The sequence below is a fragment of the Macrotis lagotis genome, chromosome 5, assembly GCF_037893015.1.
Source record: "Macrotis lagotis isolate mMagLag1 chromosome 5, bilby.v1.9.chrom.fasta, whole genome shotgun sequence".
In the NCBI taxonomy this organism is placed as follows: Eukaryota; Metazoa; Chordata; class Mammalia; order Peramelemorphia; family Peramelidae; genus Macrotis; species Macrotis lagotis.
In genome coordinates, this window is record NC_133662.1 from 142,252,036 (window position 1) to 142,269,618 (window position 17,583).

A 17,583-nucleotide genomic window follows, 5' to 3' on the forward strand; every position below is an offset into this window, starting at 1 on the left:
CTTTCCCATAGAGGGAAGCCAAAAGAAGTATAGAAGAACCCATAGTTCTGAATATTTTAAAGTGGGGGATTAGGACCCAAAGTGGCATGCTGTGCTAAAGAGGGTAGATCTTTTACCAAAGCAAAGTTGGAGGTAGTGGCTATATTCATGCTTCTACCTAACCAGATAAAAATATGTAGTTTCAAAGAAATTAGAGGTGAAGGGAATGATTTGACTTTTACCTCATATACTTATATATGTCTATCTTCAGAAGACTGGAAAATAGGTTACACCTTCCTAAGCAACTTCCAGAGTCATTAATGATAATTCTGTGGCCCTGGAATATAAGATAGGAATGGAATGCAATATTTTTTTGGTCCAGATCTGTGATTTCATCAACAGAGGGATTAAAAAATGGTGAGAAAATACTTTCTACCAAGACCAAGTTGAACAAATAGATGTTCAACTATTGGAAAATTATGATCTTAGAGGGCTATCTGATGCATTGAGAGGCTAAGTTCAGGGTCAGCAAATTAGTATGTTTTCAGAGTCAACCCAGGTCCTTCTTACTCTGAGGTTCTAATTTTGTATCCTGTTTCTCAAGAACCTACTATGACAAAAGTAACAGAAGAAGAAAAATATATTAATAAATTGTATGGGAAGAATTGCCCACCCCCACTTAGACATGGGGAAAAACTTGAGTCAACAAAGATTTGACAAACACATACCATCACTGTACCCATGTTATCTGGAAAAACTTTTGCAAGAAGAGAAAATGAGGCAGTTATTGCGGCAGCAAAACTTATTGCATCCACCACTCTTACTAGAAAACACAGAGTAATAAATACTGGTCCATCAGGAGCTTGGTCCAACATACTATAAAAGAATAAAGATAATTCTCAAATATATAATCTATTCCAATGAAAAGATAAGCACAACAGTCTAATTAACAGAGCAAATAATCAATTTTTTCAAGTACTGGGGGAGGGGGTGGCACAATCTCATAATAAGGGGGGAGATTTTTGAGATTTGATTTGTCCTAGTGTGACTCAGTTTCTTATTTTTTCCCCCCCAGTTCTTGAGATAATGTTCAGAGAACACACAGTTCCATAGTGCCTGGCAAATACAGGGTTCTTAAGAAACACTTATTGACAGACTGATGACTGAGTGTGTGAACTTAGTATCCTCAGAGTTATTACTCTGACTAAACTTATTTCAAAAGGCAGAAAACAGAGTGAACATCAATTAAATGATAATGTGATATGTGGGCTTTTAAACACATCTCCTACTACTTTCCTAAAACTACTCCTAAGAGTCTAGTTTTCATGGCAGCAGAGCTAAAATAGCAAATAGGTAGTGTGACTAGAATCTACCTAAGTTTTTGACCCTTTGTGAAACTTAAACTAATAATCTTCTGCATGCCAGTTGATGTTTTTTCTTTTTTATGTTCTCTATATTACTATGCTGGTAATATGCTGGTTTTTTAAAATTTAATTATTTTTAAATGTTAATATTTATTTTTTTAACTTTTTTTAAAATTCTGAGTTCAAAATAATTTCTCTTTCTATTTTCCCTCTCCCACCCATTTGGAAAACAAGCAGTATAATATGATTTCAATTATACATGTGAAATTATATAAAAACATTTTCATATTAGCTTTCTTGCAAAAAGAGTTTCAGTATAACTAATGTTTTGCTAAGAATAGAAATAGGCATGAATTCTCTTTTGTAGTCACACCACCATGATCAATTCTGTCTGGTAGATATTGGGCACACAATACTAAAGAGAACCAGTCCAGTCGAGCTTTTTGCTTAGTTTTATTCCTGGGCAAGATTCAGACTAGGTTTCTAAGTCATTTAAGAAACAGCACTGACACTTGAATTTTACCTAAAGGGTAACAAAATGTGTTTGTTAGTTATAGAAGGTAAATTTTGACTTGGCTGTGGATCCATGAACCAGTCACTTCAGTCAAGTTACAAGTAAGAAATTACTCAGAGGTTAAATGGGGACTACTACCTTATTTCTAAATTAATCTGTATATAATTCAAAATAATTTTGTACATCAAAATTGGCTGAATAAGCATTTTGTAGTTGTTCTTGTTCAGTTGTTTTCAGTGTGGTCCAACTTTTCATGACCACTTTCTTAATTAAATGGAGTGGCTTGCAATTTCTTTCTCTAACTCCTTTCACATATGAGAAAACTGAGGCACACAGGTTGAGGAGTCTTGCCCAGGGTCACAGAGCTAGTAAGTGTCTGAGGCTGGATTTCAACTCAGGAATATAAGTTTTCTGGCCTCCAGGCTTGGTACTCTGTTATGTAGCTACCCAATGATTGAGCATACATGATACTAAAGAGACAGCATATTGGAAGTCTATGGCAAGTAAAAATGAGGAAAAACCATGGTTCTAGAAGTTTGCTTTTCAGAGTAACCACTCTCCCTTTCAATGATGGCTGCCAAAAATAAACTATATGCAAAATGTTGAAGCTTTTCTGGGGTTGTCTGGTATATTCTAGCTGCATTTTAATCAGATGACCATATGGCTATCCTTCCTCAACACATATGTGCCTTCTCTGTATTAACTTGCACTCATACTTGTTAGTAAAGCATTCCCCAATTATTTATTGTATGTCAATTATGGCTTAGCCCTCAATGAACTGTGATATTCCTTTTCATTTATTTGTCTGAGCAACAGTTTCCAGATCTTGGAATGAAAGAGAAACCTTTCATCTTTATCCTCTTGCCACCTCTCCCCTCAGTACCTAATATAATTTCAGGCATACAGAAAGAAATTGAAATAAATTTTTATTGATTCAAAATGCACTCACACAAATTTCAAAATGAATACAGATTTTTTTCAAGTTGATATCCAACCCAAACTCCAAACCTAGAAAGAAGATACTTACCCAAAAAGAATTGTAGCTCCTCCTGAGACAAACATTCCTGCCAAGAACATGAATTTTGCTCCAATGTGTACCAGCTATAAATTGTTAAATAACAATGATGAGTTAATTACTCAAACTCTGCATCTATATTAATGCAACTGAGTGTCCTTTATATATAATTCTGTCCTACAAGACACCAGGGACTTCTGGTTGTATCTCCCATGGATCTATTACTACATTTCACATATTACATATTTAATAAATATTTGTTGAAAGAATGAATTTACAGAGCACATGAAGGACTGTCATATGATATCTAATTTACATTGTGTTTTAACATTTTCAAAGTGCGCTACAAAAAATTTCTCATGTTATTCTCAAAACCCCAGGAGATGTGTGCTATTATTCTCATTTTACAGATGAAGAAAGTAAGGGAGATAGAGGTGGCACTCCATCTTCTGACAGATTGAAATAGAAAAACAACTGTTTTATTTGAAACTTTGGGGTTGTTGTTATATATCAAGTCAAGACAAGAGATTTTTAAGCTTATAGGCTAATTATTTAGAAATATTGATTAATTCATTATACTGGCTATCCTTTCTTTTCTTGGGTATACTCCCTGGTCACTTTTGTCTCTTGAAATCGCTACTTTCCTCTAGCATTTAATTCAAATGAAATGCAAATTAAACAACTCTATGGTATTACCTCACACCCATGACTGGCTAATATGACTGAAAGGGCTGATAAATGTTGGAGAGGATGTGGGAAAACTGGGACACTAATATGATGTTGATGGAATTGTGAACTAATTCATCCATTCTGAAGAACAATTTGTAACTATGTCCAAAGGGAAATTAAACTGTGCATACCTTTTGATCCAGCAATACCATTACTAGTTTCACATCTCAAAGAGATCAAAAAAAGGGGGAAAGACCTGCATGTATAAGAATATTCATAGCAGCTCTCTTTGTGGTAGAAAAGTAGAAAGTAAGAGAATGTTCATCAATTGGAGGACTGGATGAACAAGTGGTAGTAAATGAATATAATAAAGTAATCCTGCTCTATAAGTAATGATGAGTGAGTGGATTTCAGAAAAGCTTGGAAAGATTTATATGAACTAATGCTGAGTGAAGTGAACAGGACCAGAAGAACATTGTACACTTTAATGGCAATACTGTGCTATGATCAACTATGATAGACTTAGCTTTTTCTGAGCAATACAGAAATCAAAGACAATTCTGAAAGATCTGGGATGAAAAATGCTATCCACATCCAGGGAAAGAACTAAGGAATCTGAAGGCAGATCAAAACATACTATTTTCACTTAAAAATTTTTTTTTCCTCGTGTTTTTCCCCTGATTCCCTTTGTTCTGATTCTTCTTTAGTGTGACTAATATGGAAATATATATAATATAACTATAAATGTAAAACTTATTTCAGATTACTTATTATCCTATGAAGAGAGGGAGGGAAAAAACTATAAAAATAATGTTGAAAATTATCTTTACATATAATTGAATAAATTAACTTTTAAAAAAAGACAACTCCAGCATCACCTTCTACAAGAAGTCCTTCTTGATACCCTCAACTGCTAGTGCTTTCCCTCCTAAAAGTAGCAGCAAGACACTGTTGCCATCCTGGGCAGGCCCTCATCACCTCACAACTGGACTACTGAAGTTTGCTGCTTGGACTCCCTGTCAAGTTTCTCCCTAATCTTCTTGTCCAATCTCCACTTACTGTACAACTGATCTTCCTAAAGCAGAGGTCCAACCATGTCATAATTCTACCTCTTCTCTCAAAAAATAAACACCAGGGGTGGCTAGGTGGCACAATGGATAGAGTACCAGCCCTGGAGTCAGGAGTACCTGAGTTCAAATCCAGCCTCAGACACTTAATAATTACCTAGCTGTGTGGCCTTGGGCAAGCCAATTAACCCCACTGCCTTGAAAAAAAAGGTAAACTCCAGTTGCCTTTTATCACCTCCAAGATCAAATATAGAATCTTTTATTTGACTTGTAAAACCCTTCATAACTTGGTTGCTTCCTACCTTTCCAATATTCTTATACCTTATTCCTTTCCATGTATTCTGTGATCCAGTAACACTGACTTCTTCAGTGTTCCCTAAAAATGACACTCCAATCTCCTAACTCAGCATTTTCACTGGCTGTCCACCATTTCTGTGCTCTCTCTCTCTCTCTCTCTCTCTCTCTCTCTCTCTCTCTCTCTCTCTCTCTCATTTCCAATTCCTGGCTCTCATGGTCAATTATCTAGTTGGGCAACACAGTTCCTTCCTTCCTTCCTTCCTTCCTTCTTTCCTTCTTTCTTCTTCCCCTTCCCTTTCTCCTATTCACATAGGGTATCATACTATTACCTTTGGTTGTTCTCTCCAAAGGAATATAATTTTGCACCACCAAAACCTGGCAAGATATTTTGGACAAGATATCTTGGGTTTTACAGCTATATTTCTTTCTTAAGGACCAAGCCTTAAATCAAATCACACTAGCTCTCATTAATTGGCTAACAATAGGTCCCAGATCAAGCCATATTTGATCATTGTTTGGACACTGATTGGTTCAGAATGATTTTTAAAATAGCAATTGTTTTTGTTTGGGCCAGAAATTCAGACAGTCTTTCCCTCCCAGATTGATTTTTTTGACTAGGCAAAAGAGTTCATTCTTTTCCTCATTCCCTTCTTACTAGCCTAAATCAAATGAATGAACATTGTTTCAGTCAAAAATGAGTCTTGCTAAAGACCTTAACTTAAAAAGACCAAGGTCTCGCATTGCATCCAGGGCCATCTCCAGTCATCCTGATCCACATCAGACCATTGGACCCACAAGGCTCTGAAGAAAAGATTGAAGCTGGTGACTGTATAAACCTCCCTCACTTAAACCTAATGATGCTCATTGACTGATGAGAGACATCCAGTGTGGAATGAGGATTTGCTGAGTATGCCCAGGTCACCTAAAATGGAGGAAACCTGGGACCTGCCTGCCCCGACATGGGTACCTCCATGTTAGATGATCTGGGACTATTCAGCAAAGACCTAGTAGAATAGTATTAGAGGAAAGTGAGTGGATTTGTGGCTCCTTTCCAGGTGAGGATACTCTTTACCATAATATAGATTACCTTCTCCATACCCTCATTGAGCTTGGAGAGGAAAGCTTTCAAGTGTCAGAGTTGGAACTCTACCCTCATCTTTCTGGTTTGGAGGCCAGTTCTTGATCCATTATATTCTCTGTTGCCTTTCTACATAGTATTCTAAAAAGCAATTATATACATAAAGTGCAATTTAAAATTTCAAAAAATTTTTTTCATCAATATTGGTATTTCTTTCACCAATATGAAATTCAAATTCTCTCTTTTTCTATTCATTTATGTATAATCATAGACAAGTTACTTGACTATGCATCAGTTTCCTCATCTGTCAAATGGGGATAAAAGTATATAAATTACTTGCCAAACTCTTTTGTTGTGATCAAATTAAACAAAATATAAAATAAGATTATAACCATATATCATTAAACAAATGTATGCTATAATTATACTTGAGAAATATCTACAAATTTATTTAATAGTCATAATTAAGACAAAAAAGTTCTTTATTTAAACCAAGAACAAGAGTACAAATAGAAGAGTAATTCATGTGATTATTTCTTTTATCCAATGTATAACATTGATCATTCTTATAATAAGGGGAAATGAAGGGCAGATCATTGAGAAAACACGATAAATTTAAGATCATCATGCAACTGCAATTTACAGATTAACTCTAAAGACACTTACATACTTCCCAAAAAACAAGCACGATAGCAAATCGAACACAGCAAAACATCCAAAGATCATTCCAGTAACCGTATTACTGACACCTTTTTTTTTCAGCCTTTCAAGGAAAAACAAAAAATTAGTAGAAGTAATGCAAAATAAAATTTTTAGAATAATAGTCTTCCAAATTCTAGAGGAAAGAGCACTGGATTATGAATCAGAGTAGCAGGGTTGTGATTGTATCTCCTTAAGAAAAAAAAAATCACGAGATTAAGATCAGCACCCATTGGAAATAAAAGCACAACATCAATAGGAATATGGCAGTAACTTAGTGTCAATAAGATCTGAGTTTAGATTTTGCCTCAGAAGCCTATTGGTTGTGAGATTCTTGTCAAGGTACCTGATTTCTCTGTCTTTCAATTTGTTCATCTGTAAAATATAGGGGCAAGACTCTATGGTTTCCTTCTAGCTATAAATTGATGATCCTATAATTGTCCAATATGGAATATTAGAAGCAGGTTGTTCTCTTTGATATTGACTGCAAAGGATATATATTCCAACATCCTATTTCCTTGTTAAACAGCTTAGAAGATTCATCTTCCTGAGTTCAAATCTGGCTTCAGACACTTACTAGATGGATGACCTCGGGCAAGTCACTTCACCCTGTTTGCCTCAGTTTCCTCATCTGTTAAATGAACTAGAAAAGGAAATTGAAAACCCAATCCAGTGTCTTTGTCAAGAAAACCCCAAAATGGAACTGTGAAGAACTGGACGTGACTGAAAAATGACTAATTGATGAAGAGGAAATACTAGACAGAAAACAAATGGTTAACTTGTCTCTATGCTGACTTTCTGCCTACAAAGCCCATCTTGTGTAACTTAAAGGAATGGAACATAGGACATTTAAACTTGCAACCTTCCTTACTTTCTTGCAATATAAATTAGCTGAACATTAAATTAATTAACTAAGTGCATTAAATTAAATTAAAAAGTAATTAAAAATGTGAATCTGTGGTATCCTGGGATTACACGAGACTGCTCTAATAGTTCCTTGAAATGGACACATCTAGGCTCAATGGCACTTCAGGAGTCAAGTTGCTAGGGAATACTAAAGAGTTATTATGAAGTAATAATAATAAAAATAATCGGGTGGCTAGGTGGCGCAGTGGATAAAGCACCGGCCCTGGAGTCAGGAGTACCTGGGTTCAAATCCGGTCTCAGACACTTAATAATTACCTAGCCATGTGGCCTTGGGCAAGCCACTTAACCCCATTGCCTAGCAAAAAAAACAAACAAAAAAAACCTAAAAAAAAATAATGACAGCTGTGCATATAAGCACTGCACACACACACACACACACACACACACACACACACACACACAGACACACACTACTATAAGCAACAACCCTAGGAAGCAGGTGCAATTATTATACTCATTTTACAAATAAGGAAACAGGCAAGCAGAGGTTAAAGTAACTTGCCCAGGATGCCTAGTATGTGTGCTGAAGTCAAATTTGAAATCATGTCTTTTGGGGGCCATATTCAACACTCTACACTTTGCCACCTAGGTTTGGACTGAAAGAAATTAAAAATAAAACTCAATCCAGGATCATTAATAACTTTCAAACTTTTTAAGTACAAACTTGTGAGTCAGTAACCAAAGCCTAATATAAACACGAGGGTGTTAGTTATTCTATTATTCTTTTCTACTGTCCCCAAAACAGAAATCCCACAATTCAAAAGAAGAAAAAATCAGAATGTCCAGAAAAGTTACTCTTAATAGAAATCAATTCCATGGGCCAGGAAACTCCAAGAAACTGCCACTATTCTTTTGGTAAAGAGGTAAAGGATTTATTTATCAAAAGGAAAAGCACTGAACTTGAAGATAATACACAAAAAGCACTTTGCAAACCAGGTGCTATATAAAAACTAGTGATTTTTACCGTTCTCTCTATGGTATAGAGTAGGAAGCCCTGAGTTCCAGTTCTGCCTCTAAGCCAGAATTTGATAAAGTGACCCTGATCAAGTCATGATATATTTCAGTGCTCTAAACAACTCTCTTGGAAGGTGCCCATCTGTACTGACCAATAGAAGGAATTTCCCTTATGCAAGAGTACCCTATCCCAATGAATTCTAAGTTTTCTATTGATTTGAGATAAGTGGGCTTCTGATATTTGACCTAACAAATTTAAATGAATTGCATAATATAAAGTGCTACATATGATTTTTTTTTCCTTAAGAGGATAATTAAGTCCAGCAGTAAACTCTGTCCTCTTGGGAAATGGGGATTGGGTAAAGGATATGAAAACTCTCTTACCTCATGAGGAAAAAATGGTCCCAATATTGAATAGCACATCATTGATCCCAAATTAATGGAAGCAGCAGATATCAGTGTAAAAAGTTGTTCTCTGGAAAGTCGTCTAGATTCATTTCTGACAATTTCTGGCTGGTCATCATCTTAAATACAAACATTCTGAGGTTACATAAATTGCGGTACCACTAGACAATATATTTATACATTAACTGTGCTCTCTCTGTATCTATCTATCTATGCACACACACACACATATATAATGCTCTTAATACTGTTTTAAAAAAATTAACATTAACAATTGTTTTGAAAAAATGCAATTTTTTTTGCAATTTAGATTTCCATCTTGTTTTACTGTGATTTTAGAGACACACAGTTTTCATTTCTATATTATTTGCTAAAAAGTATTTCAAACTGGAAATTTACAAAAACATCTAATTAGTTTAAAGGTAACATTACCTATTGGAGTCAGGAGGTCTGGAGTTCAAATTTGACCTCAGACATCTAGCTGTGTGACCTTAACCCAGTTGCCTCCCAAAATACCAAAACCAAAGAAAATAACATTCATTTAAAAAATTTTGCTTCAAATTCTCTTCAGTTAACTCCTTAATAAGGCTAGTGGTATGATATTGATCCTACATATTAAGTCAAGTAAAAGGTATTATTAGCCATATGGACAGACACCTTTTAATTTAGTTTTTATTTTCAGGACTATCAAATTCATACAATGTAACATACTCATGCACCTTTTAATCAAGCTTTTGTTTTCATGGCTATCACATTCAAACTAGGTATTATGGCTCTTCAATCTTTCAATTAGGGCAGCTAGGTAACCAAGTGGATTGACTGCCAGTCCTGGAGTCAGAAAGACCCGAGTTCAAATCCAAGTACCTTGTTGATTCTGAGCAAATCACTTAACTCTGTCTCAGGTTCCTCATTTGTAAAATGAGCTGCAGAATGAAATGGCAAACCATTCTAAGACTTTTGCCAAGAAAACCTCAAATGGGGTCAAGAAAAGTCTGAAACGACTGAACAACCAGAAACTTTTAATTTAGCTTTTATTTTCAGTCCAGGTTTTTGGTTTGGTTTAAATGCTGCAGGAACATCCCGAACCTTCTCAAGTCGTTTCCTGAGAAACTGTCATGCATGTACAAACAGTTGCAGCTTGTTTTCCCTGAATGTTCCCGACAAGCCGAATGTGGTTAGTAAATAACCAGAAAGGTCCAATGGGAGAATCCTTGAGGGAAACGATGGCCGTGAAATTCAGCGAGAAGAAAAAAAGAAACAAAAATAAAGCCCAACACCCAAATCACTTGTTGCACACTTGCAAATCAGGCATAGGAACTACTATCGAAGGAGTCCGGAAGGAATCACAGCACAAATAATGGGGGAAAAATAAAGCTGGTGGAGCAAGGAGAGAGAGACAGACAGACACACACACACACAGAGAGAGAGAGAGAGAGAGAGAGAGAGAGAGAGAAGAGGAGGGAGGAGGGGGGTAGAGTGCTGGGGAAGAGAGTAGACATAACATAGTTTCCTTGCCAAAATTCTCGGTTGGGAGACAAGTGCGACATGTTATGAGACCAGGGGGGATTCAAACAGTCATCCATCCCCGTGCCCACAGTCTGCCACAGTGAAGGACTTCATCAGAAGCGAGGACCCAAGGACTTTCTCTGAACTAAAGGATCCCACGCGATCTGGCAGCCTGGGGACCTTTTTTTAGGGAGAGGAGAAGGGAAGGATGGGGGGAGAGGGGAAAGGAGGGGAGGGGAGGGCCGGTCGGGATCCTGCTAGCTGCCCCACTCCACTGGTCCCCCACAACCTGAGGCTGAGTGGCTCCCCGGTGGCAGGGCTGGGTCCATCCCGAGTCCGCGGTGCCCTTCCCGGGCGGGAGCCGCGCCTGAGGCGTCCGGACGGGGTCCCCCGGCGCTAGCGGCTAGCGGTCCGGCGTCAGCCGCGGCGCCCCAGCATCCTCCCAGCTCACACTGAGGGGAGAAGGTTTCCTGGAGAGGTGGTGGGCTAGCTGTTTTTTTTTAAAGGCACAGGTCACTATTGCAATTGTCACAGAGAAGAGAGAGAGAGAGAGGACGCAGGGACTGGACCCACGAGGTAGCACGTCGGTTCAGTCAGCAGGGGCAAATAGTCCAGAGCCTTTCAACCTAAAGAAAAGAAGAATAGAGAGGTCAACTAAAAACCAAGAAGGAACAAAATGTCTCCGTGGAGTTTGATATGGAAAACGGGGCTGTTTATTAATATAGATAATTGTGGTGACATTCAGATTTGTCGAATTCAGATTCTGTATTGTCTTTTTAAGTTACTCTAAACCATTGTAAAAAAGCATAGAATGAGGGCAGCTAGGTGGCAGGGGATAGAGCACCAGTCATGGAGTCAGGAGTACCTGAGTTCAAATCCGCCCTCACTTAGTAATTACCTAGCTGTGTGGCCTTGACAAGCCACTTAAACACCATTTGCCTTGCAAAAATCCTAAAAAAAAAAAAAAGCATAGAATGCTAGAAATGGAAAGGAGCTGAATAAAAATAGTTAAACAAGCCTTCCAGGTCTTGATTCCTAAGCTATTCACATCAAACTGCTATTGCTGCACTGACATGGACACCAAGATAGGAGCTGAATTTATTAGTGAGGTATGAATCAGAGTGCTCAAACTCCACTTACAAGGTAATATTGAAATCTAGTTCTTTCCAGAGCCCCTGCCCAATCTTAGTAAATCATTGTCTTCACAGCCCCACCTTTTAGGCAGCAAATTGCTTTAGCTGAAAGTACAGATACTAGTATAAGACTGGTCTTAAAGAACACATGACAATATATTAATGTATACTATATATGTATGTTAATTTGATTATTGGAAAATTTGGGGATAATACAGATGCAATTATTCTCTTTGGACAATTTTACTAACCATAAAAAGATCTTAATTCAACAATAAAATGTGACAATTCACTTGATTTTTAGACCAAATAGAATGAGAAACTAGAAAAAGATGAAAACTCAAAAGGACTTGAATTGTACTTATAAGCAGCTTTGTGATTGTAGTGTACATAGGGATGCTTGTCCTTTCTTCTCTAAGACAACCATGACAACAGAGAGGTAAATCCACATGAATTGGATTTGAGTAAGAGGGCTGTTGTATTAAGTTACCAGCTTCCTGTTCTCCTGGGTCCAGCAGCCAGATATGAATGGGGAGGACTGGAGATGGCCCTGGATGCAGCCCTGGATGCCAGGCAATCAAGGTTGTCCAAGGTCACTTACAAGTGCTCTCCTGCTCCAACCTTTCCTTCTACCCCAATGAACTTACATTTAGATAAGGGAAGATAACATTTCTGGGCAGGGGTTGGGTTAGATATAGGAAAGATTAGACTCCCAAGAGAAATATTTTGGACAGAGAAAAGGGATAGATCCCAACTTGTATGTTATTAGGGAAGACTTCATGAAAGAGATGGCCTCTGAGCTTGGTCAAAAGACAGGAAAGGATCCTAGAGGTCATCACACTGGACTCTCTCATTTCATTGATAAAGAAACTGAGGTAAGGCCAGGGGAGTTTTGTTTTGCTCAGGGTCACATGGCTAGCTAGTATCTAAAGGGGAATCTGAATGCAGGTGGTCTGACTCCAGGTCCAGTCTTCTATGTATTACATCATGCTGCTGCTCCACAGGATTAGAGAGGGATTTCTACACCGTCTTGGGAGGAAAATTATATGTTTATCCCAACTATGCTGACCATATGAATTAAGCCGCAGAACAAGGAACAAAAAATAGTCTAATTGAAGGGAGTTAACACTGGGAGGGATGTGGATAAGGTTCAAAAGGGGTAATTAGGTGGCTCAGGGACTAGAATTCCTGGCTTGAAGGGAAGACTAATTTTCCTGAGTTCAAATCTAACCTATGTGACCCTGAGAAAGTTACTGAAGTATGTGCCTCAGTTTCTTCATGTCTAAAATGAACTGGAGAAGGAAATAACAAACCCCTCCTACTATCTTTCCCAAGAAAACCTCAAATAGAGTCACAAAGAGTCTGATATGATTGAATAACAAAAAAGATAAGGTAAGGCTGGTAATTTTGAGCCTGACTGTAGAGCACTTTTAGTGGCTGGATCTAGAACTTTACTTTATTCATTAGACAGGTGGAAGCGGTGAAACATTTTTCAAGAGAAGAAATTAACACTATGATGGTGGACTAAGATTATCTCTGTAGCAGTGTGAAGGGTGGGCTGATTGGAAAGAAGTTAAAACTGAGGCAAGAAAGTCTTTTAAAAGGTTATTCTTTAGATAGGCCCAGGGAAGAAAAGAAGGGCCTAAATTAGGGTGGTTGCCTTGGAAGTTAAAAGGAGAATCTGGAAATGAGAAAGGTGACCTGAAAGACCACCTAAATCAATCTCCTAGTGGGTTTTTCCCCCTCCCTCAATTACCTAGTTTTATATAGATCAAGAAATAGTCATAGGGAAATTCAATAACTTCTCCAAAGAAATACAAGTAGTTTAGAGAGATTCTGATTGAAGGTAGAATTTGAATGCAGATCCTCAGAATCCAAACCTGCATACTTTCCATTACACTATGCTGACACCTATAAGGATACATTAGCAACAGAATTTTGTAACTGTTTTAATGATGTGGGAAGGCAAACTTGATGGCAAAGAACAGCAAGGGATACCCAATAACACGTTGTCATTTACAAAAACAGAAAACAGGGAGTAGAGAACAGGACAAACAATGAGTTCAGTTTTTGATATAATGAATTTAAGTAGCAGCAGAACAGCCAGACGGAGATCTGGGCACAAGCTTTGGAGGAGAGAGAGATTTGGTAAACCTGTGTATAAAAGTGGTTTCAAGTTATGTCCAGTATTTTAGGGGCATAAGGAAGAAGAGTCAGAAGAGGCATAGTCAAAGAGTTTGCTAAATAGTTTAAGTTTTTTTTAACGAGCTAAGTGTTTTGGTTATAATTTATATTTTCCATAAAGCTTGAACTGGCAGATAATAAAGTTTTGACTATTCGCTGTTTGTTCCCCTGGACTATTTTCAAGCAGCCAATGGCAACAAAGTCAAAGGGACTGATGAGGAAATAGTCTTGGCTGGAATTATTAAGAATTACAGAAAACCCTCCAAACATAGATAATCTCTGTCTTCAATACTCTATCCCAAATTCCTAGTCTTTCCCAAAAATATAACATCTTTTTTTCTTCATGTTGTCCTACAGTAATAGACCTATATACACATCAGAACCCTTCCCCATACTCCCCTTGATCACATTCCTTATGGGCTATATAGTTGGGGCTGCAACCTCTTTTAGACTATATGTGTGCAACAAAATATAAAAAGCAACGAATGCACCACCATTTAGTGGAACAGACCAAAGAGCAGAGTTTAGCCCAAGTTTAAAACTATAGCAGGTGGGATTTCAGTTAAATTTGAGATTGATTGATCAATTATCAAGCATTTATTAAATGCTTACTAGACAGCTTCATGAACTACTGCCCAGTTTCTACAAACCTATTTAAGCAAAAATTTTGTTTGCATCACATCAAAAATGATCCGGGAATCCAATGAGAAACTAAGTAGCTTCTTCTATATCAGAACTGCATAAAACATTAGTCAGAAGTTAGTAAGAAAAAAAAAGAGGGTTATAAGGGGTGTGCTCTGGAGAAAAACTATAAATATGTTACATTTTAAAATTTAATCTTTATTAGGAATATTTTTTCCAATACTTTCTAAAGTCTAAGTAATCAACAAAACAGTAAATCAAACCCTGATTTGTAGCATTTTTCAATTTCTGAGGTGTAAAAGCTCATTATGAAAAATAATCAGCTTAGATAGTAGGAGCTGACTCCAGCATGCCCCTGATGCCAGTGTGGAGTATTGAATAAATAGAGTAGACAGATATTTGTAGCCTGATAAAGTCTATGATGGGAGATGCTAAGCAAAGGACTCACCTGAGAAAGTCCTAATATGTTTTGTTTTGCTTTGTTTTTTTAGGTTTTTGCAAGGCAAATGGGGTTAAGTGGCTTGTCCCAGGCTACACAGCTAGGTAATTATTAAGTGTCTGAGACCAGATTTGAACCCAGGTACTTCTGACTCCAGGGCTGGTGCTTTATCCACTACGCCACCACCTAGCCGCCCCTGAAAGTCCTAATATGTTGAGAAATTTCACAGGTGTGTCTTGGGAAAGTGCTGCAGACAGCATAGAGAATGGAGCTGTAACATGTAGATCTGGACACCATAGGCCTAGGGGCATTATATGTCTCAGGATGAGGTTCAGCCCTTTGAACCTCAGAAGTCTATGAGGACTAAGTCTAGAGGTTAAAGTACCCAGGAACCCTGGGTGAGATCAAGCGGGCCTAATCATTACAGTCAAAAAGCATAACATGCGGCAGAACCTGGTCTCAGGAAATAAAACTGGAAAAACAAAAAAAAGACCTATTATCCAATATGAAATATTATTATAGAGATTTTCAAAAAAAATACGGTAACAAAACTGAGTTCAAATTCTGACGGTCATACATATTTTGTGACTGGGAAAGTGCTAACCTTTGTGGAGTTCAGTTCCTTATCTGTCAATTTTGTAGGTTAAATTGAATGATTCTTAAGGTCTTTTCTGGCTCCCTATTTATTAACCTATGTTCAATTCCTTAAATATATATAGAGGTATTCTCACTTTTAGAATTAGTATATTCTCACTTTTAGAATCAAATTTCTTTAAGAACTTGAAGGTTCTTCAAATAACAAATAACTTCAAATAACTAAATTCTCCTTATTTTACAGAAGAAGAAAGCTTTTCCTCTTATACCTTCCATCCCCTTCTCAGGTTCCTTTGTTCCTCTAGAACCTTTGGAAAAGAAATAAAGGGAACACCCAAGCCAAAACTTATTTTTTTGTTGTTTTTTGCAAGTCAATGGGGGTTAAGTGGCTTGCCCAAGGCCACAGGGCTAGGCAATTATTAAGTGTCTGAGACTGGATTTGAACTCAGGTACTCCTGACTCCAGGGCTTCTCCACCTAGCAGCCCCTGAAGCTCTTAATACACATTAGGTGCTAGAATTAGTGGCTTGACTTAACTTTTTGATTAAATAGGCAACTACTGAAATATCATTAATGCTTATAGAACTGGTAATTCAAGCCCATACAGATTTTAAGTATTCATTAACTCCCAAGACACAGTGATGTGAAAGCACTTTTTCAAAAGAGATCCTTACTCTCGTGATAATAATCTCCATTACTGTTATTCTAACTCCTTTCTTAAAAAAGAAAAGTGATTATTTTTGTTTGATACAAAGCCTATGCATCTGTACTTGTGCTAGTTGGGGTTATAAAATAGGTGCTTCTCATTTCCCCTACTGTCAGTATTTACAATTATACTCTACTACTTTCTTTTCTGCTTTGTTATTTGGGGACAATGATTTTTGCACAGCAAATTTCAGTATTACTCTCTGAGAGGTCAGTTTTCAGGGATCCCCTACTGCCATAGAATGGCAAGTAATTCCTAAGGGAAAAGATAATAAATTGGGGCAGCTAGGTGGCGCAGTGGCTAGAACACAGGTCCAGGAGTCAGGAGTACCTGAGTTCAAATCCGACCTCAGACATTTAATAATTGCCTAGCCCTGTGGCCTTGGGCAAGCCACTTAACCCCATTGTCTTGCTAAAACTAAAAAAAATAAAATAAAGATATTTGCTTATCTAATGCCTTTTAATTTTCTCCCATAAATATTAGACAAAACATTACAATTTATTCTGGTCACCAGACTACTTCCAGGAAACAAGCTGTCCCGTGTTTTTTAGCAAGAGTCACCCTCCCTTCCTCTTTTTTGGTCAAAATCGTTTTTTTTTAGAGAGGGGAATTAAAAAAAACTTTTTTAGATGAATTAAGAAAAAAGTTGAGGTTATGAGAAGTGGACATTTTACTGCCAAGAAAACAAGTCTCCTGGAAGTCAGATGTGGCCAGATTGACATTGTTTGGAGATTATTAATTATTATTATTACAATATTAATTCCATACCTACTATGTGCCAGGTGCTTTCAAATATTATTTCATTTGATTTTTAGGGCAATGTAATAATGATCATGATAGTTGTGCTAAACGCATTTTACTTGACTATTTGTCCTCATTTTACAGAGTTAAGCCGTGCTTAAGGGACTTGCTCGAAGTTTGGGGGCCTTTGGTCACCTTTGAACTGAGGTCTTCCTGACCCTTGACCCGGCGCCAGTCCACCAGGTGCGGCAGAGATCCATTTAGGCAGGGAACAAAACGGGGCTGCATGAGGAGAGGCCCGCTTCACTAAGAGATGTAAACGAAATTAAAAGCTTTGGGGATTAAAAAAAAAAGAAAAAAAAAGTTTAGGTGAGAGAAGGGGCGGCTAGGTGGTGCAGTGGATAAAGCACCGGCCTTGGAGTCAGGAGTACCTGAGTCAAATCTGGCCTCAGACATTTAATAATTAGCTAGCCGTGTGGTCCCATTGCCTTGCAAAAAGCTAAAAAAAAAAAAAAAAAAAAAAAAGCATCGGGGATGCAGACCCCCCCCCACGTGCTGATGGGGTCACCCACGCACACCTTTTACCGGACTCCATCTCCAGGTCCTACCGCCTGCCCGGGAGCGCAGACCCGGACTGCCCATCGCTGTGCCTGACACTCGCTCCCGGCCGG

The 17,583-nt window shown here is 37.7% G+C and overlaps 1 protein-coding gene across 1 annotated transcript in view; it reads right to left on the minus strand.

Annotated features, from left to right (window-relative positions):
* Positions 1 to 17,579, minus strand: part of SLC18B1 (solute carrier family 18 member B1) — a 49,674-nt gene extending 32,095 nt beyond the window's left edge. Inside the window, exons 1-6 of the mRNA XM_074187614.1 lie at positions 17,491 to 17,579; positions 10,764 to 11,100; positions 8,940 to 9,087; positions 6,650 to 6,746; positions 2,885 to 2,958; positions 708 to 855 (exon numbers count right to left, since the gene is read on the minus strand). Of these exons, the coding sequence (XP_074043715.1) occupies positions 708 to 855; positions 2,885 to 2,958; positions 6,650 to 6,746; positions 8,940 to 9,087; positions 10,764 to 10,803 (507 nt within the window). The 5' untranslated portion in view covers positions 10,804 to 11,100; positions 17,491 to 17,579. The remainder of the gene's footprint in view (positions 1 to 707; positions 856 to 2,884; positions 2,959 to 6,649; positions 6,747 to 8,939; positions 9,088 to 10,763; positions 11,101 to 17,490) is intronic.
* Between the last annotated feature and the right edge of the window lie 4 nt (positions 17,580 to 17,583).